Below are 26,733 nucleotides of genomic sequence, written 5' to 3' on the forward strand. Positions count from 1 at the left end.
ATATTTCTAATTTCCTTGCTGATTTATCACCTTCTCAGAGAGGCCCTTCTTCATCATCGTATTTAAAATTAACCCATCTCCTCTGATATTTCCTCTTGGCCTTCTATGTTTTCTTCTTCTCCATAGTATTGTTTATCCATATGTTATATACTTTATATATTTGCTGTTTGCTTGCTTACCCTGCTTCTGCCGACTAGAATGTAAGCTCTATGAGAGAAGGGATTTCTGCGTTTTGTTAATTATTATATTCCCCTGCCTCAATGATATCTGGTGAATAAATGGATAGATGGAATGTATGGAACAATGGATGGATGAATGGATGGATGGAGGGAGGGAGGCATGGATGGATGGATGGAAAAAGGGAAGGAAGGATGGAAGGATGGATGGAAGGTTGAATAGAAGGAAGGATGGGTAAAAGGATACATGGATTGGGGTTGGATGAATGATGGATGGATGGATGGTTGTGTGGGATATGATGAGGTTTTTCTTCAAATAATGTGATCAATCTTTTATTCTCTAATTCAGAGTAACCCCTCCACCTTTTTTCCTTTTTGCCTTTGTTAGATGCCCAGGCACGCCACAGTACCAGGCGTTATCAGTAGTAGCTCACATTCCATTCCTTATTTGGAAGAAGACTAACTTTTGAGCTCATTAGAAACACTCCTTCCCCTTTATTCTCTGCTTTTTTTTACATGCCCACCTTATCTTAAAAAGTCAGATGTTTGGCCAACCAGGATTAGTTTAGTTTGTACGATCCGACCCTGGCCAATGGAGAAAGGGTACAAGGGCAGTATTTGTGTCAGGAATAAAGGCTCTCCTGCCCTTTTGTTCAAGTGTGCTCTCATGGCGACTGGCCAAGGAGGCACCCCTCGGCGCAGAAGTAAAATTGCTTTGCTAAGAATCCTTTGTTCAAGTGTTCAATTTCCTTACGGTTTTGAGCGTTACTCCTAACAGTTCTGGCGCCCAACTTTGGGGCTTGGATATTCTCCTTTGGGAAGGGGGCCTTCGGTCGCCCCGCCCAGAGGGGTGCATCCTACTGTCTAGTTACCGTGCCCCTAGCGTGAGTGAGACCAAGGCCCACCTGTTGTAACGAATAAATCTGGATTCTCAGCAAAGAGGAGAGGAGAGCCTTGCAAGACCGCGGCAATAAGAGGAGCAGGTAATTCTTTTTTTTTTTTTTAATCTTCGTAATTTAAATTTATTTATTTATTAATTTTCTTTTTTTAATTTTTTTTCTTTTTTATTAAAGTTCTAGGGTACATGTGCACAATGTGCAGGTTTGTTACATATGTATACATGTGCCATGTTGGTGTGCTGCACCCATTAACTGGTCATTTACATTAGGTATATCTCCTAATGCTATCCCTCCCCACTCCTCCCACCCCACAACAGGGCCCATTGTGTGATGTTCCCCTTCCTGTGTCCAAGTGTTCTCATTGCTCTCTTCCCACCTATGAGTAGGAACATGTGGTGTTTGGTTTTTCGTCCTTGTGATAGTTTGCTGGGAATGATGGTTTCCACCTTCATCCATGTCCCTACAAGGACATTAACTCATCCTTTTTTATGGCTGCATAGTATTCCATGGTGTATATGGGTCACATTTTCTTAATCCAGTCTGTCATTGATGGACATTTGGGTTGGTTCCAAGTCTTTGCTATTGTGAACAGTGTCACAATAAACATACGTGTGCATGTATCTTTATAGCAGCATGACTTAAAATCCTTTGGGTATATACCCAGTAATGGGATGACTGGGTCAAATGGTATTTCTAGTTCTAGATCCTTGAAGCAGCTAATTCTTGTGCACGGAATAAGGTAGGAGACAAAAGATGATTTAATATTAACTACTAATAATTCAGTTCATCCAGCAGGCTTTTTAACGGGGAATCCAAACTTAAAATGAGAGCACACATGTTTAAATCTAATTAATTACCATACCAAAGTTCAAGCAGACTTAGGAAAAACTCCCTTCAAGACAGGACGGCACTTATTCATAGATGGATCCTCCCAGGTGATTAAAAGAAAAAGACATAATAGGTATTCAGTGATTAATGGAAAGATGCTTGAAAAGTAAAATCCGGAAGATGGCCTGATAATTGATCTTCCCAAGGGTGTGAAGTGTTTGCACTCAGCCAAGCTTTAGGACATTTACAAAACCAAGAAAAAACTATCTAAGTATGCCCTTGGGGTGGCACATACATTTGGAAAAATTTGGATGGAGAGGGGTCTTATCAATAGTAGAGGCCAAGATTTCGTTCAAATAGAACTGATGCTCGTGTCCTCAACAATCTCCAATTGCCAGAAGAGACAGCTATTGTATGTGTCCCAGGGCACTAAAAGGACTTTTCTTTCACAAGTTGAGGAAATAATCTTGCAGATCAAATAGCAAAACAAGTTGCCATTTTTTCCATTTAACTCCATGCCTTCCCCCTCCTACTGCAACCCCTGTTTTCTCTTCCATTGAAAAAAAGAAGTTGATAAAAATAGGAGCTAAAGAAAATGTGGAAAGGGAATGGATGTTACCAGATTAAAGGGGAATGTTGTCAAAACCTCTCATGAGGGAAGTCTGTCTCAATTATGTCAAGGGACCCACTGGGGACTCCAAGCAATGTGCGATGCAGTTCTCCGGGTTTATGGGTATATAGGAATTGATACCCTGGTCAAACAAGTTATTGATAGTTGCTTAATATGTAAAAAAACTAATAAGCAGGTTCTAAGTACATGGCCCTTTGGAGGAAGAAATCCAGAGTTGAGACCATTTCAAAGTGTTCAGATCGATTGCACTGAAATGCCTCCAATTGGTCGTTACACTTATTAGTAATAACAGACCACTGTACCCACTGGCTCGAAGTAATCCCCTTAATAATCACTTGTTTTTTCTTTTTCTTTTTTTTTTTCAACAGAAGTTCATCTTGTCATCAATGTAACTCAGGCTAGTCATTTTTTAATCCTTCTGTTTGATGCCTGTTCAGTCATCCGTGTGGAGAGGAGCAGGTTCAAAGGAAGCTATCCAATGTTGATAAGTGTCTATGTTCATACCACAAAGAATCAAGCAAGTGTAAGTATGGAGATCGAAAAGTCCCTGTGGTGACTGGGCAGATGTTTGGTGGACTACTAAGTACAAAGGGTGGACAGCCAAGCCTCCTGCTTCAAATAAGTTATGAGGACTGAAACAAAAAACTCCAATTAGTCCGTGGTCCCACCCCACCAAATTGTAAGCTATTACACTGTAACCCCTTGCTGCTGATTAGAAATAATCTGCAGACCATGGCCAACAGCCCTCTATATTCAAACAGTACGGGTTAGGGGCAGACACTTAACAACAGATCCATTTCTTAGAGAAACGGATGTGAGAAGGAAATATGACACTACTCCTCATTCATTTTTCTTCTACAAAATAATTTTCTCTCAATTTTTTATGTATTTATTTTTAACAAAGTAAAGCAACTTACGGACATATGTTCATCAAATTTAAAAAATGAGAGTTTCTTAAAGGTGCAAAACCAGGAATAGATTGGTAAATTCATGAAGCTAGAAAGGAGCTAATCAAAGTTCTTATTAAACCTTCTGGGGTTGATTAAGAATAGCTAAAATTTGGCCAGGCGTAGTGGCTCACACCTGTAATCCCAGCTCTTTGGGAGAGCAAGGCAGGCAGATCGCAAGGTCAGCAGATTGAGACCATCCTGCCCAACATGGTGCTACCCCGTCTCTAATAAAAATACAATAATTAGCTGAGTGTGGAGGTGTGCACCCGTAGTCCTAGCTACTCGGGAGGCTGAGGCAGGAGAATCCCTTGAACCCAGGAGGCAGAGGTTGTAGTGAGCTGAGATTGTGCAACTGCACTCTAGCCTGGGTGACAGAGTGAGACTCTGCCTTTAAAAAAAAAAAAATTAGCCAAAATTCCCTGTAACCAATTTCCTCAAGAGGTGGAATCTATTTCCTTACTCCTTGGCCCTTTTCTGGCCTTGAGACTTGCTTTGATCAATAGAAGGTGACAGAAGTGACACTGTTCACATTCTGAGAGTAGGCCTCCTACAATGCTGCTACCTATGAACAAGTCCAAGTTAGCCTCATGGAAAATGAAAAACATGTGAAGAGGGGTCCCTGCCTTCCCTGACATCCCGGTCCACCCCACTGAAGCCCACAGAGGTGAGGAAACCCAGCAGACACCACGTGGTTCTGAGACTGGCTTATCAGCTGCTTCTTGTCCAAACTGCCAGCCCACAAAATCACCAGCAAATAAATGGTTGCTGTTATAACCAGTTGGTTTGTTACAGAAAAACAGCTAATCGATATACCTTCTTAATCTCAATTATCTAAAAAAGATCTCCCTCCTCACCGATTCATAGTTAAGTGGTTCTTGAAGGAATATTATCATGAATAATACACATTGCTTTTTTCTGTGCATCACGTAAAAACGGTCAGAATCAAAATGGAGTCACTAATGTTAAAAAAAAAACACACACACACACACAACAACAAATACAGCTCAGAAGGCCATGAAAGGAGGGTTCTAATGGTTGTACAACTGAAAACCAAAGTTACCATGAAATACTGCAAAAACCGCAACCTTGAACAAAGGCCATTGCAGCTGAGTAAAAAACATACTCTGCAAGGACCTCTGAACAACTGTCTGTGCAACCTCAGACTAACACTTTCATGATTGATCTTTGTAGCCAAGGCTAATTATTTCAAAGCAATTCGATAATCCTCATTTTTTCCTTGAAAAATTTTTGTCTTCTTTATTCCCCAAATATACACATAGCTTCCTCTGGCATGCGTATTCCCATTGCAGTACTCTTCTCCCAGTGAAATATTTTTCTTTTAGGGACCTCTCTCTGTTATTTAGCTTGACGGTCACTAAGGATTTACTATTTCAACAATACTAGCCCTGCATGTCATCCAGTATACACTGGGAAAATAAGGTGCCCCATGTACACATCCAGGAGACTTTGTGGCCACCAGATGATGAGGCATGCGTGTATTTATTTATCTGTTTTTGAGACGGAGTCTCTCTCTGTCGCCCAGCCTGGAGTGCAGTGGCACGATCTTGGCTCACTGCAATCTCTCCCTCCCAGATTCAAGTGATTCTCAGGCCTCCCAAGCAGCTGGGACTACAGGTATGTGCCACCATGCCCGGCTAATTTTTGGATTTTTAGCAGAGACAGGGTTTCACCATGTTGGTCAGGCTGGTCTCAAACTCCTGAGCTCAAGTGATCCACCCTCGTTGGCCTCCCAAAGTGCTGGGATTACAGGCATGAGCCACCATGCCCGGCCCATACATGTATTATTAATGTCGAAGTAGATAATTTAACAAACATCAATGAAATTTAAGATATTTCACTCATAGGTGCAAAATATCATGCCAACTGCCCTCTAAGAGCTGTCATAAGCCACAGCCCAGAGATTCAAGTCCATTTCAATTTTCAAGCAAACCCACCTCATAAACAAGAACGCGAAAAAAACAGAAAAACCCACTACCCTCAAGCCGAAGCTGATGCTGTGACGTGGCCCTGGCCTGTCATGGTGTGTTACAGCATGGCACAGGCCTTTATCATGTTCCCTAGATTGCTGACTACCAACTAGTTACAGCTGACTCTAATCAGCTCAGGATTTGACCATCTCTGCATTGAACCTGGAATTGCTACTCTTAAAATGGAAACATTGCTTCTCACCTCTCCTCCCTACACTCCATTTCACAGAGGAAACCAGCACAGGGAAAGATAGTCCTTGTTTTTTCTTCCTTCTTTGCTTTGCTTAATCTCTTTCTTTCTTTCTCCCCTTCTTTCTTTTTCAGACAGGGTCTCACTCTGTTGCCCAGGCTGGAGTGCAGTGTCATGATCTCGGCTCACTGCAACCTCCACCTCCCAGTTTCAAGCGATTCTCCTGTCTCAGCGTCCCAAGTAGCTGGGATTACAGACATGACCACTGTGTCTGGAGTTGGTTCCTTCCGGTAGGTTTGTGATCTCGCTAACTTCAAGAATGGAGCCGCACATCTTCGCAGTGAGTGTTACAGCTCTAAAAGATGGCACAGACCCAAAGAGTCAGCAGCAGCAAGATTTATTTTGAAGAGCAAAAGAACAAAGTTTCCACAGCATACAAGGGTACCCAAGTGGGTTGCCTCTGCAGGCTGGGATGGCCAGCTTTAATTCCTTTATTTTTCCCTGACCACTTACTGCTGATTGGTCCATTTTACAGAGTGCTGATTGGTCCATTTTAAGGCATACTGTTGGTCCATTTTACAGAGCACTGATTGGTCCATTTTACAGAGTGCTGATTGGTCCATTTTACAAACCTCTAGCTAGCCACAGAGCACTGATTGGTGCATTTTACCATCCTAGCTACAGAGTGCTGATTGGTGCATTTTACAATCCTCTTGTAAGACAGAAAAGATCTCCAAGTCCCCACCCAACCCAGAAGTCCAGCTGGCTTCACCTCTCACTACCATGCCCAGCTAATTTTTGTATTTTTAGTAGAGATGGGGTTTCATCATGTTGGCCAGGCTTCTTTCTTACTCTTTCATCTTCCTTCCTTCCTTCCTTGCTTCCTTCCTTCCTTCCTTCCTTTCCTTTCCTTCCTTCCTTCCTTCATCTTTTCTTCCTGTCTTTTCTTTCTTTCTTCCTTCCTTTCTTCCTTCCTTCCTTTTCTTTCTTCCTTCCTTTCTTCCTTCCTTTCTTCATTTCTTCCTTTCTTTCTTCCTTTCTTCCTTTCTTTCTTCCTTTCTTCCTTTCCTTTCTTTCTTTTCTTTCTTTCTTTCTTTCTTTCTTTCTTTCTTTCTTTCTTTCTTTCTTTCTTTCTTCCTTTCTTTCTTCCTTTCTTTCTTTCCTTTCTTTCTTTCTTTCTCTTTCTGTCTTTCTGTCTCTCACTCTCTCTTTCTTTCTCTTCTTTCTTTTCTTTCTTTCTCCTTCCTGCCTGCCTGCCTGCCATTCTGCCTTCCTGCCCTCCTGCCTTCCTCCCTTCCCTTCGTTTACTCCCCTTCTTTTTCTTTCTCTTTTCTCTCTTCTTTACTCTTCCCTCATTCCTTCCCTCCCTCCCCCTACTCTTCTTTCCTTCCTTTCTCTCTCCCTCGCTACTGTCCAACTTTGGGCTGTTTTGAATTTCTTGACTCATCGTAAACAAACAAAAATGCCGATGATACTCTTACATAAGAGAACTTTACACAAGGTTGCCATGTGTAATAATTCATTCACACAATCGTCAATCTCACAAAAGCCTGGAAGGGATTTCCTGCTTGGATAGGGCAGGGAAGCTACTGTGGCCAGGCTCCAACTCTTCCCACAGCAGGTAGCACCAGCCTTCTTAAGCAGGATGTGGCCAGGCGCAGAAGCTCATGCCTGTAATCCCAGCACTTTGGAAGGCCGAAGTGGGTGGATCACCTGAGGTCAGGAGTTTGAGACCAGTCTGTCTCTACTAAAAATACAAAAGTTAGACTGGAGTGATGGTGGGCGCCTGTAATCCTAGATACTCGGGAGGAGAGTTGCTTGAACCCGGGAGATGGAGGTAGCAGTGAGCCGAGATCACACCACTGCACTCCAGCCTGGGAGTAAGAGCAAGACTCCGTCTCAAAAACAAACAAACAAAAAGCAGTGACAGGTGAAGCCAGCTGGTCTTCCTAAGTCGAGTGGGGACTTGGAGAACATTTCTCCCTAGCTAACAGATAGTAAATGCACCAATCAGCACTCTGTAAAAACGCACCAATCTTTCATCCCATCTCATCCCATCTTTCAGGCACTCTCTTGAATGGTTCCTAGTAGATACAAAATGGTTTTTTCTCCAATGGGAAAATAGAACACAGAGAGCCATTCAGTTTGCTCCCAACACCCCTTTCCAGACACTCACTGGATTTACCCTGGCAAGTCCTCTAGAAATATGGGGAAATGAAAACAATAAACTCACACACCTTTTTAATATACACACCCTGTTCTGACTACCCAGCAAGGCATATTCTTCTTTTGTGTAACGTCAACCTGTATCTGCCTCCCCACTAAGTGGACAGGCACCTGCACCTTAGTCTTCCTAAGTCCCAACATTAACATTGCCCCAGGAAATCAGACCCTGTCAGTGTCCCTCAAAACTCAAGTCCATCAGCTCAGAGCTATACAACTACTACCCCTACTTACAGGGTTAGGACAAGCTACTGCTACAGGAACTGGAATAGCCAGTTTATCTACTTCATTATCCTACTACCACACACTCTCAAAGGATTTCTCAGACAGTTTGCAAGAAATAACGAAATCTATCCTTACTCTACAATCCCAGACTATTTGGCAGCAGTGACTCTCCAAAACCGCCGAGACCTTGACCTCCTCACTGCTGAGAAAGGAGGGCTCTGCACCTTTTTAGGGGGAGAGTATTGTTTTTTCACTAACCAGTCAGGGATAGTACGAGATGCCACCCGACGTTTACAGGAAAAGGCTTCTGAAATCAGACAATGCCTTTCTAATTCTTATGCCAACCTCTGGAGTTGGGCAACATGGCTTCTCCCCTTTCTAGGCCCGTGACAGCCATCTTGCTATTACTCACCTTTGGGCCCTGTATTTTTAACCTCCTTGTAAATTTGTTTCCTCTAGGATTGACACCATCAAGCTACAGATGGTCTTACAAATGGAACCCCAAGTGTGCTCGACTAACAACTTGTACCGAGGACCCTTGGACTGACCTGCTGGCCCTTTGACTGGCCTAAAGAGTTCCCCTCTGAAGGACACTACAACTGCAGGGCCTCTTGTTCACCCGTATCCAGCAAGAAGTGTCTAGAGTGGACATCGCCCAATCCCCAACAGCAGTTAGGATGTCCTGTTTAGAGGGAGGATTGAGAGGTGAAGCCAGCTGGACTTCCTGGGGTGATTGGGGACTTGGAGAATTTTTCTGTCTAGTTAAAGGATTGTAAATGCATCAATCAGCACTCTGTAAAAATGTACAAATCAGAGCTGTGTCTACCTAAAGGATTGTAAATGCACCAAACACCACTCTGTAAAATGCACCAATCAGTGCTCTGCAAAATGGACCGATCTGCAACGCATGGGCGGGGATAAATAATGGAATAAACAACTTGCTCGGGTTCCCTTCCAGCTGTGGAAGCTTTGTTCATTCCCTCTTCCTAATAAATCTTGCTGCTGCTGACTGTTTGGGTCTGCACCACCTTAAACAGCTGTAACACTCGCCACGAAGCTCTGTGGCTTCATTCTTGAAGTCAGCGACACCACGAACCCACCAGAAGGGAGAAACTCCAGACACATCTGAAGGAACAAACTCTGTACACACCATCTTTAAGAGCTATAACAATCACTGCGAAGGTCGGTGGCTTCATTCTTGAAGTTGGCGAGACCAAGAACCCACCAGAAGCAACCAACTCTGGACACAGCAGGACGTGAGACTTCTACCTGCTCACTCAGAATCATTTCTGCACCAACCATGGCCACCTTTGTGGAGCTCAGTACCAAAGCCAAGATGCCCATTGTGGGCCTGGGCACGTGGCAGGTAAATATGCAAATCTTTGCACAGCCTTCTTCTCTGGAGGGGCGTTTGGGTGTTTTCTCTTTCTGCATTCAGCCAGGAAAGCCTGGAGGTCAGGCAGGGGTTTGGAGAGGTGAGATTCAGTCCTGGAGCTGGGACTCCGGTTGCTTTCTTTTCTCAGAGCTGATTCAGGCTGCAAAGCTCCAAGGGTGGCTTTCCCAGCAGTGCTGAGAGCTTCTCTAGCAAGTATCAAAGTTCAAGCAGCTGTTGGACTTAAAATTGTTTTCCAGGGCAGTTTCTCTCTATCTCTCTAGGACACTTAACTGGGCTCAACGTTTCCCCTGAGTCTTGGCTGTGGTTTGTTGTGGGCTGGGTGGTTGCAGAGAGGATGCAGAGCCCCAAGTCCTTGGCACTCCTTTGCAGATCACGTTCTGGGACTTGGGCTAGCAGAATCCATATGACCTGGGAGCTTGTTAGAAATGCAGAACTGGCCGGGTGTGGTGGCTCATGCCTGTAATCCCAGCACTTTGGGAGATCCAGATGGCAGGATTGCTTAAGCCCAGGAGTTGGAGACCAGCCTGGGCAACATAGCAAGACTCCATTTCTACAAAGAATCAATAAATTAACTGGGCATGGTGGCATGCAGCTGTAGTCCAAGCCACTTGGGAGGCTGAGATGGAGACTGAGTGTTGAGTCTGAGAGGTCAAGGCTGCAGTGAGCAGTGATGGTGCCACTGCACTCCAGTCTGGGCAACAGAGTGACATCCTGTGTAAAAGAAAGAAAGAGAAAAAATGCAGAGTCTCAGGCTCCACCCCAGACTCTCTAATGGGTATCTCCACTTTAACAAGATCCCCAGGTGGTTCCTGTACACACTGAAATCTACAACGTGCTGGGGCTGCAGAGAGCCTGGGCTGGGAGTCATAAGCTCCACCTGGCTGTGTTAATGTCAGCTGGCAAAACGGCGTAAGGCACATCCAGGACTCAGTGAGGCAGGTTCCTGAGCCTCTCTTAGGCTAAGTTTGAAGTTGTTCCATCACCACCTCACTCTGCCTTCTTTGCCATTTCCATCCATGATGGCACTACCCTAACTAGCGACCAGAAGCAGTCTTTGGAATTCCTCTTCTCTCCTATCCCTCATGGCTAATGCCTATTCTGAGTCTTCTGCCTCTGGCTCTTTCCTTCTGTGCCCGCTGATTATTCCCCTCTCCTGTGCTGAACTGGAGGGCAGGACACTCTGTTACCGCACTGGGTCATTCTCAGGATACATTCTTGGTCTATCTGGGCAAAGAGATCACTTCCAGTTTGATTCATGCACAGCGTCTCTTGTTGAATAGCAAGATATGACCAAAATCAGAGCTTCAATCCTATATAAACAGACCAAATAATCACTTCCAGAACTCCAGGGAATCTGCTCACCCTGGGTAAGTTTACCAGACAGTTTCAGAATTTTGGAATTGAATGTAAGAATTATGAAGGGAGCCATCTTCAACATGTGGAGATGATAGATAAAGGATTATGAACTTAGCGGTGGAGGTGAAGAAGGCTGTAGCATAGTGGTTGGGGGCACAGGGGTGTTTCTGGATGCCTGGTGGCAGCCATTTCTTGTCCAGGTGGTAGGGTAGCTGTGCATCTATGTTTTATGTACTTTTCAATACTTCTTATATCCCAACAGAAGACGTTTAAAAGACGATTTTGTGAGAGATCAAGTTTTAAGTGCTTTTTGCCCCATCATTGGCTTGGCTAGTTTAGAACAAAATGTGATAATTCTATTTCCTTTCTTTTCTTTCTTTCCTTTCTTTCTCTCCCTCTCTCTTATTCTCCCTCAATCCCTGTTTCTTCTTATAGGAATGGAAAACAAACTCTATTCCTATAAGGTTTTCTATTTCTCCTTTTTTTCCTGAAAGGATCCTTGTATAATGAACGGCCTCTACTGAGCCTTACTGTGTGTCAGGTGATGTGCTTAACTTAACATTCATTGCAGCGTGTCATCATCACAAAGGCCTCATGAGGCTGGTGCAATTTTTTTTTTTTTTTTTTTTCCATTTTGCAGACAAGGTTGAGAGAGATTGAATCACCTGCTTAGGCCCACACACCCAGTAAGTGTTGGAATCCGGATTGATGCTGTAATGACCATTATCCAGATCCTTATCACCATTTGGGAATATTGTCTGAAAATTCCTCTGGGTTATTTAGAGTCAAGCTTTTATGGGGGTCTTCAGAAAGTTGCAGTGGAGCCATCTGCACTCCCTGACACACCTGAAGACATTTCAGGACTAACCTGGATGAAACGGAACTGACTTTAACTAGGACAGGACATAAGGAGATAATCATAAAATTAATTCACTTTCCTTCTCTTCTTTTGAAAACTCTTCTAAAGTTTGCCAGATATTCCCTGGCCCAGGAGACCCCAGTGAGGCCTTGGTTTGGAGAAACTGGGCCATGTGGGGCAGCCTGTTGAAGGTGATCTGGGGATAAGAGACTATGTTGGTTGCTGAATGTGGTGTAATTCCAGCTACTCGGGAGTTGGGTGGATTGTTTGAACCTGGGAATGTGAGGCCAGCCTGGGCAACATGGCAAGGCCCCTTCTCTTAAGGAAAAAAAAAAATACATGTGTGATGGGCTTTTCTTTTGCCTTTCAGTCTCCTCTCGGCAAAGTGAAAGAAGCGGTGAAGGTGGCCATTGATGCAGGTTATCGCCACATTGACTGTGCCTATGTCTATCAGAATGAACATGAGGTGGGGGAAGCCATCCAAGAGAAGATTCAAGAGCAGGCTGTGAAGCAGGAGGACCTGTTCATCGTCAGCAAGGTGTACATGGCGCATTGGGTGGGAGGCCTTCACTTCAAGGCAGGCAGAAGTATCTGGGTCGAGTCGGCAGTGAGAACTCTGTCAGCCTTTTCTACATGTAGCCCTTTTCATCCCTGCCTTGATAACATCCGTGGATACAATTCTATCCATACTCCAAGCCGCTATTGATATTTGAACATGTCATTGCTGCGCCACCTGCCTGCGGGTTGGTTTTCCCACAGTGGGCTTGTCTCCATGGAGCCCTGCACTGCCCTGGGCCTCCGTGTTCCCCATCAGAGGGATCCACCATCTGCCCAGAGGCAGTCAGAGGCCAAGGGTGCAGGCAGGGCTTGATGTGTGGTCTCCCTGTCAGCACTGTGGTCTCAGCGACTGTGACCCTGAGGTTCTCAGCCAGGGGGCATTTTGGAAAACAATAGGGGCATTTTTCTATTGTCACATATGGGTTTCTTTATTCAGTCTAGTAAAAGGTGAGATATACAATGTTATAAAAAAGAAGAGGATGTTGGGTGTGAGGGAATTGAGAATCACTGGATTTACATTATACACAACTTGCAGGAAAAAACACTGTTTCTAGGTACTTGGATATTGCATACATCTGGTGGGACAAAGAGACCCCACTGTGTAGCAGCCAAGTGTGGATAAAGCCCTTATAAAGTTATCATTTGGGGCCTGACAGGCTTGATAAGGGACCTATCAGATAGGTCAGATAAAGGACCATCTTTTCCCGAAGGCCTAGGAATGCTTGACATTTAGAATTTACACACAAGTCCTGCTCTCAGAGAGCCCACAGCTGAGGACGAGACTGAGACAGGTAAACACATTTCAAATCTGTGGCCACATTTACTTAAATGATCTGAGAGACATATAGAGTACTAGGAGAGTTGAAAAAGTAAATTGGTTTTAACACTTAAGACATGTCATTGACGTGCTGAGCCCTGGTGATCTTCCACACTGTGTCGTGGATCTTAATCAGCTTTGTTATAAATGGCCTATGCCAGGTTAGATCAAGGTGCAAATGTAAGAGCAGAGACAATGAGTATAATGTGGCCCTTCCTTTTCCTTGTATTAATAGCTTATTGCTACCCTCTTGCAGTTGTGGCCCACTTTCTTTGAGAGACCGCTTGTGAGGAAAGCCTTTGAGAAGACCCTCAAGGACCTGAAGCTGAGCTATCTGGACGTCTATCTTATTCACTGGCCACAGGGATTCAAGGTTTGAGTGACTCCCTTTCTCAGCCTCTAGTTTCTGAGCAGGTGTCAGAAAATACTAGCTGCACTAGGGCTGGGGGGTGGTATGGACTGGAGCAGGAGACCTTGCAGTTCATAATTGGGAGTGTCAGGTGGTCAGGAAGAGACCTTGGAGCAGAAAGACGCTGGCGTGGAAGGGAGGCTGAGGCCATGTGTGCTGCTGAGGTGGCCACATGCCTGCGTTTTCTTGTAGTTACGTCTGAGGGAAGCCATGATTTCTGGCAGCACAGACAAGTTGCAACTGCCCTATCTCCTTTGTCTTATATCCATGCCTTGGGACTCCCCTCCCAAGAAATCCCTTGGGTTACTCTGGCTTAACTATATTCCAGGGCTTAATAATTTTATTAAGCAAAGCACACCCAGGGAGTGGCATCTTGGAGAAAAGCCCAAGTGCGGTGATGTTGGAAGGAAGCCAGTAGTCATCGTGGCTCCCATTGCCTGGGGCTCTGCTCTACCTGCTCCTGAGGGGTGGGAGAGACAAATTTCCAGCTCTCTCCCCTCCTGACCAGCAGGAGTGCTGATGGCCTGCCATCCCTCATTCCATGTCTCTTCTAGAAGCTGCAAGGATAGAAGCTGGCCAATATCTTCCCCAGAAAACCACACCCTGGAGATCTAATCCTTATCCAGTGATATTGTTGTGAAAGTTTGCCCTTGGGTATATACAGGATCTAAGTGTATGAGGTGAATGTCCATGGTGATAAAGGTGGCTTCTGGAATGTACTAACAGCAAATCTTAAAGTCAATCCAGTGATTTCTAAAATATAAGGATTAATATGCTACAGTAGATATAGAGATTTTATTTAAACTCACATTCTTGTAGTATGTACTGCAGAGTCTGAAAAATTGGTGTGCACATGTGGTATTTAGCAAGAGTCAGGACTCCGGAACCTTGTTTAACAGAACCAAGTGTCCTGATGCAGATTCCAGTAAACTTTTCATTCTGTATTTACAGTCTGGGGATGACTTTTACCCCAAAGATGATAAAGGTAATGCCATCGGTGGAAAAGCAACGTTCTTGGATGCCTGGGAGGTAGGTTCCAGCTTCCTCTACGTGTGTTGGGAGAGAAATTCTCAGTTATCCATGAGACTTCCCGTTGATATGAAAGAGGCCGTGTGCCTGATGCTTTCTAATTTCATCATTGTGATTCTCTAGCTCTTCTAATATCTTCCTCATCACCTTTGGCTTTTGGGTGCATCTGATACTATTTAGATTTCAAGTCTAGAACTGAGTCTTCAAATAAGACTGGAAACATGATGTACCCCACTTTGGGGAATACACATGCTGTTCTCAAACCACGTCGAGCCATTTGGAACAGTGGGTTTGGGCCTGGGTTTGCTTACAGCAGCTGAGTATCCTAGGGTCAGTTTTGTAACTCTTGTAGGGCTCAGTTTTCTCTCTTTTTTTTTTTCTTTAAAGTCTTATAATACAAAGTACTAATGTATATCTTCAAGGGTGTGGTAAAGATTAAGATGGTTTACATGCCAGGAACATTAGTCATAAAGCCCATTTAAATCATCTAACCCTATGAGACAGGGTTAACATCCCCATTTATAAATAATGTCAATAATGACATTTGAAACCTAGATTGTTTGGTGACTTGCCCAGGTCATGTCACAATGTATGTGGTAGAGCTGGGATTGGAACCAGACTCATCTGAATCACAAGTCCAACCACCAAAGCCGTCGGCATGGTGCTTGGCAGGCAATGAACACACATCCAGAAATCAGGCAACCTTGTAATTCCAGCAGTTTGGGAAGCCGAGGAGGGCGAATCACGAGGTCAGAAGTTCGAGACCAGTGTTGCAGCAGAGTGAAACCCTGTCTCTATGAAAAATTCAAAAAATTAGCCAGGTGTGGTGGTGTGTGCCTGGAATCTCAGCTACTTGGATGGCTGAAGCAAGAGAATTGTGTGAACCTGGGAGGTGGAGGTTGCATTGAGCTGAGATTACACCATTGCACTCCAACCCGGGTATCAGTGCAAGATAGCTGCTTCTCAGATCAAGTCATGACCTGTTTCACATCCTTCATATTCAAAATGAATTAAGGGATGAACGTTTTCTCTGGTCATTTTTTATTATACCATTATGTCCTTTTGCAAATGCTAGTAGAGAACGAAGTGGAGGAATAAGTTATAAATAAACAGTGGCATATGACTCCAAGAGTTAACCATGTTATCTTGGTAGCTGTCTGTCTAAGGATGTATGCAGTTGTGAGCTTCTATTGTGTTTTACAAGGAAAATATATTAAGCCTCACCTTTCTGAAATGCTTAGAATTGACATGATTCAATTAAATGTAGCTTTTTCTGTGTATTGTTTGTTCAAAGGCGTTAATCCACAAGCACAGCATTGTTTTTTTGAGACAGAGTCTTACTCTGTCACCCAGGCTAGAGTGCAGTAGCATGATCTTGACTCAGTGCAACCTCCCTTTACCGAATAAAAGGCATTCTCCTGCCTCAGCCTCCCGAGTAGCTGGGACTACATGTGCGTGCCACCACACCCGGCTATTTTTTGTATTTTTAGTAGAGATGAGGTTTCACCATGTTGGCCAGGCTGGTCTCGAACTCCTGACCCCAAAGGATCCACCTGTCTTGGCCTCCCAAAGTTCTGGGATTACAGGCATGAGCCACCGTACCCAGTCGTTTGTAATGCATTTGATCAATTTTTCTGTCTTAGCTCCTATGATGATATTAAGTATGGCAAGTATGTCAATGTAGCCTGCGTCTCACAGTGCTATGTTTCCTGAATGAATACAAGGATGACTACTAAATACAACATTTGAAAGGCATGAAAAGATATTAGTGATCAAGGTCAGAGGCTCTGATTTGAAACAAACAGGCTTGAATATGAAAGCATTGGATGTTTATGTAGACCCACCAACAGTTGAGTAGAAACCTCATTGACCACCCTGAAGCAGAGGAGAGGAAAAAGTATAAAGAAGTCAAATTCCAATACAGGCAAGCTAACCTGACCTATGATGCACAAAAGCTTTTTAATTATCTAATTGCTCAATCGGAAGTTTTCAGGAAACTTATGATTTCATAGCTTTTAAACTCTACTGCCCAACTGAATAACTTCATCTACGTTAGTGGTTCTCAATGTTAGCTATGCATTAGAATCACCTGAAGAGTTTAAAAATCCTAAAGTCTAGGCTACAACTTGAAGGGGTGGCCTGCCCCTCCACGCCTGTGGGTGTATCTCATCAGGTGGGATGAGAGACTGAGAAAAGAAATAAGACACAGAGACAAAGTATAGAGAAACAACAGTGGGCCCAGGAGACTGGCACTCAGCATACCAAGGACCTGCACCGGCACCGCTCTCTGAGTTCCCTCAGTTTTTATTGATTATTATTTCCGTTATCTCAGCAAGAAGAACACGGTAGGAGAGCTACCGCATGATAATAGGGAGAAGGTCATCAGGAAAACATGTGAGCAAAAGAATCTGTGTCATAATTAAGTTCAAAGGGAGGTACTATGCCTGGATGTGCATGTAGGTTAGATTTATGTTTCTCTCCACCCAGACATCTCAGTGGAGTAAAGAATAACAAAGCAGCATTGCTGCCAACATGTCTCACCTCCCGCCATCGGGCAGTTTTTCTCCTGTCTCAGAATTGAACAGATATACAATCGGGTTTTATACTGAGATATTCAGTTCCCAGGGGCAGGCAGTAGACAGTGGCCTTCCTCTATCTCAACTGCAAGAGGCTTTCCTCTTTTACTAATCCACCTCAGCACAGACCCTTTACGGGTGACGGACTGGGGGACGGTCAGGTCTTTCTCATTCCACGAGGCCATGTTTCAGACTATCACATGGGGAGAAACGTTGGACAATACCCGGCTTTCCAAGGCAGAGGTCCCTGTGGTTTTTCACAGTGCATTGCATCTCTGGTTTATTGAGACTAGAGAATGGCGATGATTTTTACCAAGCATACTGCTTGTAAACATTTTGTTAACAAGGCACTTCCTGCACAGCCCTAGATCCCTTAAACCTTGATTCCATACAACACATGTTTCTGTGAGCACAAGGTTGGGACAAAGTGACTGGGGCAAAGTTACACATTAACAACATCTCAGCAAAACAATTTTTCAAGGTATAGGTCAAAATGGGATTTCTTATGTCTTCCCTTTCTCCACAGACACAGGAACAGTCTGATGTTTCTTTCTTTTCCCTACACAACTCACACAAAATCAGTAAGAAACTCTGGGGGAAGAAAGCCAGGAATAGGTAAATTTTATTTATTTATTTATTTATTTATTTATTTATTTATTTATTTATTTATTTTGAGATGGAGTCTCGCTCTGTCGCCCAGGCTGGAGTGCAGTGGCCGGATCTCAGCTCACTGCAAGCTCCGCCTCCCAGGTTTACGCCATTCTCCTGCCTCAGCCTCCCGAGTAGCTGGGACTATAGGCGCCCACCACCACGCCCGGCTAGTTTTCTGTATTTTTTAGTAGAGACGGGGTTTCGCCGTGTTAGCCAAGATGGTCTCGATCTCCTGACCTCATGATCCACCCGTCTCAGCCTCCCAAAGTGCTGGGATTACACGCTTGAGCCACCGCGCCCGGCCAATTTTTTTTTTTTTTAATTTAGAGAGTCTTGCTCTGTTGCCCAGGTTAGAGTACAATGGCATGATCATAGCACAGAGCAGCCTTGGAATCCTGGGCTCAAGCAATCCTCCCAACTAACTGTGATCATAGGCACTTGTCACCATATCCAACTAATTTTAAAAAATTGTTTTTTTGGTAGAGACAGAGTCTTGCTATGTTGCCTGGGATGGTCTCAAACACCTGGCCTTAAGGAATCCTCCTGTCTCAGTCTCCCAAAGTGCTGAGATTACAGTCATGAGCCACTGCATCCACCAGTATTTTTTAAAGCTCCCTGGTGATTCCAAATTGCAGCCAAAGTTGAGAAGGGCTGGATAAAATGTTCCCTGAAATGTCATGCTCATCCCTGCCACTGGGCTTTGCTCCTGCCTTCCTGTCTCATATGCTCATATTTTTCCCCTTTTCTCTCTCTCTCTCTTTTTTTTTTCTTTTTTGAGGACCAGTTTAAACTCTACCTGAAGGTGTGCCCTGACGGCTGCAGGCTGTGTGAATCTCTTCCTTCTCTGCCCTTTCTGACTCTGTCTATGCCGCGGTCATATTATCTGAGGCAGCCTCAGGGTCATGGTTGATGGCTCCACAGAAGGGAACCCTAGCACTTTAACTGGACTATAAGAATCCCAGAAGGAGGAAGCACGTTGTATACTTTTACATCCTGACAACTTCTGGGCAGGATCTAGAACACGTAATAGATGGCTAATAAATACATGTTGCATTGGAGGCTGCTGCTAACATATATGATATCTTTGGGCAAGTTTGGAAAATGCCCAATATAGGCTAAAAATTATACAAAGATTCCCTTCCTTGGGGGTCCCTGTAGTTTCTGTACCAGGAAGCATGGCTGGATATGCAGATGGTGGGTCAGATTTCAGCTCCACACAACTCCTTGGCCGGGTGACCCTGCCAGGGCGTAATCTGAATGCATGACCTTCCTGCAAACTAAAGCGAGTTTGGTGTGGGAGACAGCGACTCAGGACCCACAGTGAGGCTTCTCCACATGCTGCAGGCTCTTCCTGACTAACACAGCTTGCCCAGGTTTGGGTGTACAATGCACACACACAACAGTAGCTCCCTGCTATCATTTGGATTCATTAAAAATAAAATCATCTCATAAACTTGCAAATGTTGATTTTTATTTATTTATTGTTTTTTGTATTACAAAACTTTCATATTTCCCCTGTGTAGAGAAGTATAATTTTGAGTGTGTTTCTTTATGTGTAAGGTAAGAGTGGCAAGAATATACAATCTTTACCTGTTACTCCTAGTTTTTCTTGGGCTGGGGAGGGGCAGTAGGGCTGGAACCAATCACTGATGGGCATCCAGGCCCTGGACTGAAATTTCCTGCGAATGCTTTGGCTAACCCTGTTGTGGTGAATCCTTTAGCAATTTCTGCCCCAGGGAGGACTAAGGCAAGCCAGGGTCCCTGTAGTCCCTCTGGGGCTACCCAAAAGGTTTTCCTTTCTATGACAGGCCATGGAGGAGCTGGTGGATGAGGGGCTGGTGAAAGCCCTTGGCATTTCCAATTTCAACCACTTCCAGATTGAGAAGCTCTTGAACAAACCTGGATTGAAATATAAACCAGTGACTAACCAGGTAAATTATCTTTAGTATAAGGTAAGGGTCTTGCCCTATTACTTCTTAAACATTGGGAGGAATGTTCAATGCTATCTATGCCCTGAGTCTCACCTCAGGGGTCAGTGATCAGGACACTTGTGGGAGGTGTGAGGCTGAGCTCATGGATTTTTTAGCAAGAATCTCAGTAGGTAGGTGTTTGGCCTTTGCTTGGTGGTCTTTGGGTGTCTGTGTAGAACTCCCTATGAACAACTCAAAAAGCCAGCCAGCTTTCCCCGTGATGAGGATTGTTTGCTGTTGCAGGTTGAGTGTCACCCGTACCTCACGCAGGAGAAACTGATCCAGTACTGCCACTCCAAGGGCATCACCGTTACGGCCTACAGCCCCCTGGGCTCTCCGGATAGACCTTGGTGAGGCTTCCAAGCAGTGGATCCTTCTCTTGATAATCTTAAAAACATTATTTTATGTTTGGTAAATATTGGTATGAGACCATAAGTCACTGGAAAGTAAAACGTGTGTAAGGTAATGCGTTTGCTACAACCAAATGGGATGACTGTGGGAACAAATGGGAATTAAACAACAACAAAAAAACAACAACAACACAACAACAACAACAAGGGCGACATGCTTGACCCTCTGGGAATATTTCCAGTTCAACCACCCAAGAGTGAACCAGGCTTTGCAAAATGCTGAGGCTTCAGAGCCCAGGGGAAGGACCCTAACCTTCCAGGTCCTCCTGCCTGTCTCCCAGATTGAGAGGCTCTGATGATCAGTCTTGAGACCCTCATTGAAGTGGTGTCCATCTGTACATGGTAGCCATGGTGATTGTTCACATCAGCATCTTTCTGCCTCTAGGGCCAAGCCAGAGGACCCTTCCCTGCTGGAGGATCCCAAGATTAAGGAGATTGCTGCAAAGCACAAAAAAACCGCAGCCCAGGTGCCATATTTTTATTTTTCTTGTTATCCAACAACTCATTCTTGCAGTCTCAGGTTTCATTTCTTGTGTTGTCCTCAAGTAACTCCTTAAAGGGGAAGAACACAGGAGCTGAAGCCATCTATAGTGTTTCCTTCGAAGTCTGTTGGAACCTCCAGGAAACACAAGAGCTGTCACTGAAACAAAGATAGCTTCTGCCTCACAGCTTCCTGTTAAGCCCTACAGCCAAGTCGCAAAGCATGGCTTTGGAGTCTAGAGATATGGGTACAGATGCCAACTCTACCTCTGATCAGCCTTATGACCCAAACTGCTTTCTTTATTCCTAAAAAATAAAGATCACAGGGTTGTCCCTAAGGTGAAGGGAGAGATGAGGCGGGGGGCTGGCACAAGTCTAATAGCTGCGAAGGGCTCAGTCAGTATCAGCGATTGTACCTGAAGCCACAGTGAACTGCAGAGATGTTTTATTTTTCCTTTCCATGAAAGGAGGGGTCCTTGTAGCTGAGTGGAAACATGATGTCCCCTTTCTGCACAGGTTCTGATCCGTTTCCATATCCAGAGGAATGTGATTGTGATCCCCAAGTCCGTTACACCGGCACGCATTGTTGAGAACATTCAGGTAAGATCCCGGCTGGTTGGCCCTGGTATTCCTCAGTGGAGTGGGGGACAGGCAGACCCTCTCACCAGGATTGTCACCTCATCCCTGCACTGTCTTTGGCTCCCTCCCTTCCCACCACCCTATCATTTTCCAGCCCAGAGATCTGGGCTCCGTAGAACTGAGATTAATGACTCATGGGCTAAAGACATGCTGGGGCAGTGCCTGGTGAAGCCCTGTCAGGTCTGAGCACAGCTGTGCCTCACAGCACCGAGAAGACCCTTAGTTGCCCCTGAGCAGCTAGGCCCTGGGCCACACACAACAGCAGACGGTCCTGGCCTCCCTGCTCACCTCCCAGCAGCAGAGGAGGTATGAACTGTCCTTGGTGAACTGTCCTCTCGAAGGGCGCATCATGGAGCACAGGGCCTGTGCACACCTGGGGCTTAGTGCCTGTGAGCCTCGTCTTCCTCTCCCCGGAACACTGAGCACTACAAATACTGTGGTTTTTGTGTACGACTTAATTTAGAGAAAAATTTGTATCCCGTGGACATAATGGGAAAAAACTCATGTGGCCAGTTTGTGCTGTTAGAGCTCCCTGCCAGAATGGCCGGCAGTCTCCAGTCACAGCAGTAATGGCCTTACTGATGATGTACTGGAACTCCTATCTTTCCAGGTCTTTGACTTTAAATTGAGTGATGAGGAGATGGCAACCATCCTCAGCTTCAACAGAAACTGGAGGGCCTGTATCGTGTGGCCGTAAGTGGCATGGAGTTAACTAGGAGCATTGCCAGGAGTTTTTCTAAACTGGTAGAGGGTTAGTTGGAAGAATTAGAAGGCTGCTGGGACTACTTTTGTCTTCAAATACTATTTTGGGGCAGTTCTGAAAGTTAAAATTGGGGTGCCTGGGAATCACTGTGATGGACACATCTCTAATTGCTGCTCATTGTCTGAACTTCTGGATGTAGAGCTAGAATTGTAACAGAAGGTGTGTTGTCAATAGGCAGGAGGCGAGCATTCATTTATTCATGCATCCAATAAATATCTAGTGGTCCTCTATGGGCCAGGCATTTTCTAGATGCTTGGGTTATCATACTATACAAAGCTACTGTCTCCACGTGCTTAGGGAGGGAGGGAAGAAGACAGAACAGAAATAAATCAACTCAAAATACATGTGTCAGACAATAACAAATGCTAGACAGAAAAATAAAGTAGGGCAAAGTGGATAGGAAGTGGTGGGTGGTAGTGGGACGGATCCTTTATACGGGGTGGGTCAAGGGAGGCTTTGCTGTGAGGAATATGCCATATGCATATTTGGGGGAAGAGCATTCTTGGCATTGATAACAGCAGGTGCCAAGGCCCTGAGGTGGGATTGTGTTTAGAGCATTCAAGCAAGAAGGCCAGGGAGGCTGGATTAAATAATCTCCAAATGCCTCTTACAGGAGGTGGTGGTAACTTTACTTTAAATCTCAGATATGTGGTTGAAAGAAAGTTTTCACTCTGGCTAGGTGGGAATCCTAAATCATCTCTTTACAATCAATACTTTCTGATTAATGTATCTAATGAAATATATCAAAGAGAGTTGTCTGGCATTTATTACTGCGAGGTCTGCAATTAAGTGACAATTTGAATTTCTTCTAATGTTTCTATAGCCAAAATGATTTTTCAGCTTTTAAAAATGGTTTCAGTATCTCAAGCGTAGCTTTCATGCCATAATATTCCATATCTATCCTGCCCACCCTTAGTATCACAGCAGCCTTTCTTCATCTTACAATGGCTTACTTTTATCAGTGCTTAACAAAGTAGCAGCTGCTTAGTGTAAAAAGGCAGGTTGAACATAAAATGGGACTCTCCCTCAAACTAAACCGCTTACCTTCCTATGAGCATTATTTCCAGTGAAGGCAATGGGTTGGTGGGCTCAGGAGTAAGTCCACCTGGCCTCATATCCAACTCTAACACTAGTTTCTTAGCTGTGTGACATTGAGTAAATTTCCTACTTTTTCCAAGTTGGTTTCTTTACCTACAAAGTGGATGATAATACTCATCGCATCAAACATCCATTGAACCTTAGCTTAGAATGTGCCAGGGTCCTGAGCCCTTTGCCGGTGCTATTATCTCATTTAATACTCATAATAATCCCCAAGCTGTCAATTGTGCTGGTGTTTCCTACCTCATGATGTTGTGACAGGGGATTGGGACAAGACTTGTCAGTTGCCTCACCTGACACCAGGCTTACCATGAGTTGTCATTCCGAGTTGCTTCCCGTACCCTGGTCACTGTCTGTCCTCCTTCCTAGCAAAGCCCTCATATTGATTTGAGGGAAGGTCAAGGTGTGAGCACCCTTCTTGTGTTCTTGCAGGGAGGTGGCTGAGAGAGCACAAATACCATAGAGTCCACCAAGAAGAATATCTTCTGAACCAGAGCTGTTGCTTTGATGGAACACAGTTTCTCCGTTTTTTTGTTTCTGCAGATCCTCTCATTTGGAGGACTATCCCTTCGATGCAGAATATTGAGGTTGAATCTCTTCTGACATTACACAGGGGATTCTCTTTCTTCGCTGAAGCGTGACTATCTCCATCAAGTCCTATTTTAGCCAAGCTTATCTGAAATGACAGTGAACTTTGTCCTGTTGTAGGTGAGAATCGAGGTGCTGTTTTAGACATGTATTTCTGTATGTTCAACTAGGATCAGAATATCACAGAACAGCATGGCTTGAATAAGCAAATGACAATTTTTTCCACTTACCTGATCTGATCAAATGTTTTTTAAGCACCAGAAACTCTGCCAACACTGAGGATGTAAAGATCAATAATAAAAAATAATGATTGTAACCAAGATGTATTGAGAGTGGACTGTGCTCCCAGACAACCTGAAGTGTTTTCCTGTGGGTGAAGTCGTTGAATCCTCAAAATAATCCCTTTGGGGTAGGTACTCTTAACATCTTATTGTTCACATTTGCTGGAAGAGGAAATCAAACTACGCAGGAGGGAGGAGGAACTTGCTCAAGGCCACCCAGAGCTTTTGCCCTTGCTATTCTCATTGCCTGTGATGTTCTGCCCTCAGATATTAGAATAATTCTCTGACTTGTATTTTTAATTTCCTTGCCGACTTATCATCTTCTCAAAGAGGGCTTTCTCCTCACCCTATTTAAAATTAATCCATCTCCTCTGATATTTCCTCTTGCCCTTCTGTGTTTTCTTCTTCTCCTTTGCATTTATCAATACATTATGTATATTATATGTTTGCTGTTTGCTTGCTTACCCTGTTTCTACCCACTAGAATGTAAGTTCTATGGGAGAAGAGATTATCAACAATATCTGTTGAATAAATGGATAGATTGAATGGATGGAACAATGGATGGATGAATGGATGGATGGAGGGAGGGAGGCATGGATGGATAGATGGAAACATGGAAGGAAGGATGGAAGGATGGATGAAAGGAAGGAAGGATGGATGGAAGGATGATAGGAAGGAAGGATGGGTAGAAGGATACATGGATTGGGGATAGATGAATGATGGATGGATGGATGAAATGATTGATGGATAGAAGTGTGGTTGGAATGATGGATAGATGGACGGAGGGAGGCATGAATAAATGGATAGAAGCAGGGAAGGATAGATGGATGGATGATGGAGGGAGGGAAGGATGGATAGATGGAAAGATAGTTGAAAGGATGGATGGATGGATGGGAAGTGTTTTTACTCCAATTTTGCTTTTTAACTCCAATTTCAGATTTTAAAAAAACTGAAGCTAGATTTCTTAACTGTTACAACCCATAATGCCTACTCACATAATCTGAAGTAATTTCATGAATTCTACAGCTAGTCATACATTGCAGAGACTGTACAACATCCTCGAACTGGAACTGAGAATAATTTTGGAGTCAGGGATGATATGTGGAGAATGTCAATCTTTAATTAATGATTGAAGTTATACATCTGTTCACATTCAAGTCTAATAGTGAGAGGCAAAATAGGAATTGAGGCACCACTAATATTCTCTCCTTTCAATTCTGTGTGTTCTACTCTGTGCTAGAAAATGGTGCATTGCCCTTATTAGCAATTCCTTCCTATGTGTGAGTTGAACATGGCTTGCATATAGTCCCAGGATCTGCTTTCTACTAGGACACAGCATTCAGAACACCTGAGAAGCAGTGGGCAGATAATGGCCATGGTACTATTATCCATTAACCAAGGGATGCTGACAGCTCAAGTGAAAAGCAGGGGTAAAGGCAGCCTATATATCGAACTCTTGGGGCATATTTAAAGGTTGTCCTGATTGGAAAAACTATACCCTAGTGCTTCAACCTTGGGATAATCCTGAAGACTAAAAACAGATAATGGCTCCTCTATATTTACTGATAAGCACAATTCATAGCCTTGCTTTCTTCCTATGAATAGCAATATTCTCATTATTCTAGTTTTTATTTCTCCATTAGTGTCTGTATTAGTTTTCCTAGCGAGAGACAGGACAAGCTGGATTTCCTAGGCCGACTAAGAATTCCTAAGCCTCGCTGGGGAAGGTGACCGCACCCACCTTTAAACACAGTGCTTGTAACTCAGCTCAAACCCCACCAATCAGGTAGTAAAGAGGGCTCACTAAAATACAAATTGGGCTAAAATCAGGAGGTAAAGAAGTAGTCAAGTCATATATCTCCTGAGAGCACAGGGGGAGGGAAAATGATTGGGATATAAACCCAGGCATTCAAGCAGGGAACGGCAACCCCCTTTGGGTCCCTTCCCATTGTATGGGAGCTCTGTTTTCACTCTATTAAATCTTGCACCTGCACACTCTTCTGGTCCGTGTTTGTTCTGGCTTGAGCTGAGCTTTCGGTCGCCACCCACCACTGCTGAACGATGCTGTCGCAGACCCACCGTTGACTTCCACCTCTCTGGATCCAGCAGGGTGCCTGCTGCATTTGTAATGCAGTGAGGCGCCCATTGCTGCTCCCGTTCAGGCTAGAGGCTCACCATTGTTCCTGTGCAGCTAAGTGCCTGGGTTCATCCTAACTGAGCTAAACACTAGTCACTGGTTTCCACAGTTCTCTTCCATGACCCACAGCTTCTAATAGAGCTATAACACTCACTGCATGGTCCAAGGTTCCATTCCTTGGAATCCATGAGGCCTAGAACCCCAGGTCAGAGAACAAAAGGCTTGCTGCCATCTTGGGAGTGGTTGCCACCATCTTGGGAGTGGCCTGTCACCATCTTGGGAGCTCTGAGAACAAAGACCCACCTGTAACATTTGGTGGCGTGTACAGGGATTCTCTAAAGCAGTAAGTAATATCAGACCACTTTTGCTTGCTATTCTGTCCTATCCTTCCTTAGAATTGGAGGAAAATAACTGGGATCTGTTGGCCAGTTAAAAACGATTAGCATGGCCATTGGACTAAAGACTCAGGTGTGAGGCTTCCTGGGAAAAGGCTTTCTAACAACCCCCAACCCTTCTGATTTGGGAGCATTGGTCTGCCTGGAACCAGCTTCTGCTTTCACAGCTTTCCCGGGGAAGCTGAAGGTTGACTAGAGGGGAAGCTGAAGG

At 44.3% G+C, this 26,733-nt stretch overlaps 1 protein-coding gene across 1 annotated transcript; it reads left to right on the forward strand.

Annotated features, from left to right (window-relative positions):
- Nucleotides 1–9,364: 9,364 nt before the first annotated feature.
- On the forward strand, nt 9,365–23,745 carry LOC112621550 (aldo-keto reductase family 1 member B10). The gene is made up of 10 exons (XM_025381026.1): nt 9,365–9,476; nt 12,092–12,259; nt 13,353–13,469; nt 14,457–14,534; nt 19,570–19,692; nt 19,975–20,081; nt 20,527–20,608; nt 21,138–21,221; nt 21,871–21,953; nt 23,665–23,745. Exons 1-10 carry the CDS (start codon nt 9,411–9,413, stop codon nt 23,705–23,707), a joined length of 951 nt encoding a protein of 316 aa, XP_025236811.1. The 5' UTR covers nt 9,365–9,410; the 3' UTR covers nt 23,708–23,745.
- The last annotated feature ends 2,988 nt before the right edge of the window (nt 23,746–26,733 follow it).

The sequence above is a fragment of the Theropithecus gelada genome, chromosome 3 (genome assembly GCF_003255815.1).
Source record: "Theropithecus gelada isolate Dixy chromosome 3, Tgel_1.0, whole genome shotgun sequence".
Classification (NCBI taxonomy): domain Eukaryota; kingdom Metazoa; phylum Chordata; class Mammalia; order Primates; family Cercopithecidae; genus Theropithecus; species Theropithecus gelada.

Bases quoted from the DNA above. Each gene is read 5' to 3' on its own strand.
- LOC112621550 (XM_025381026.1), top strand. From the start codon at position 9,411: ATGGCCACCTTTGTGGAGCTCAGTACCAAAGCCAAGATGCCCATTGTG. The intron at 12,260-13,352 runs GTGTACATGGCG...ACCCTCTTGCAG, and splicing joins ACCTGTTCATCGTCAGCAAG to TTGTGGCCCACTTTCTTTGA. The intron at 14,535-19,569 runs GTAGGTTCCAGC...TTTCTATGACAG, and splicing joins CGTTCTTGGATGCCTGGGAG to GCCATGGAGGAGCTGGTGGA.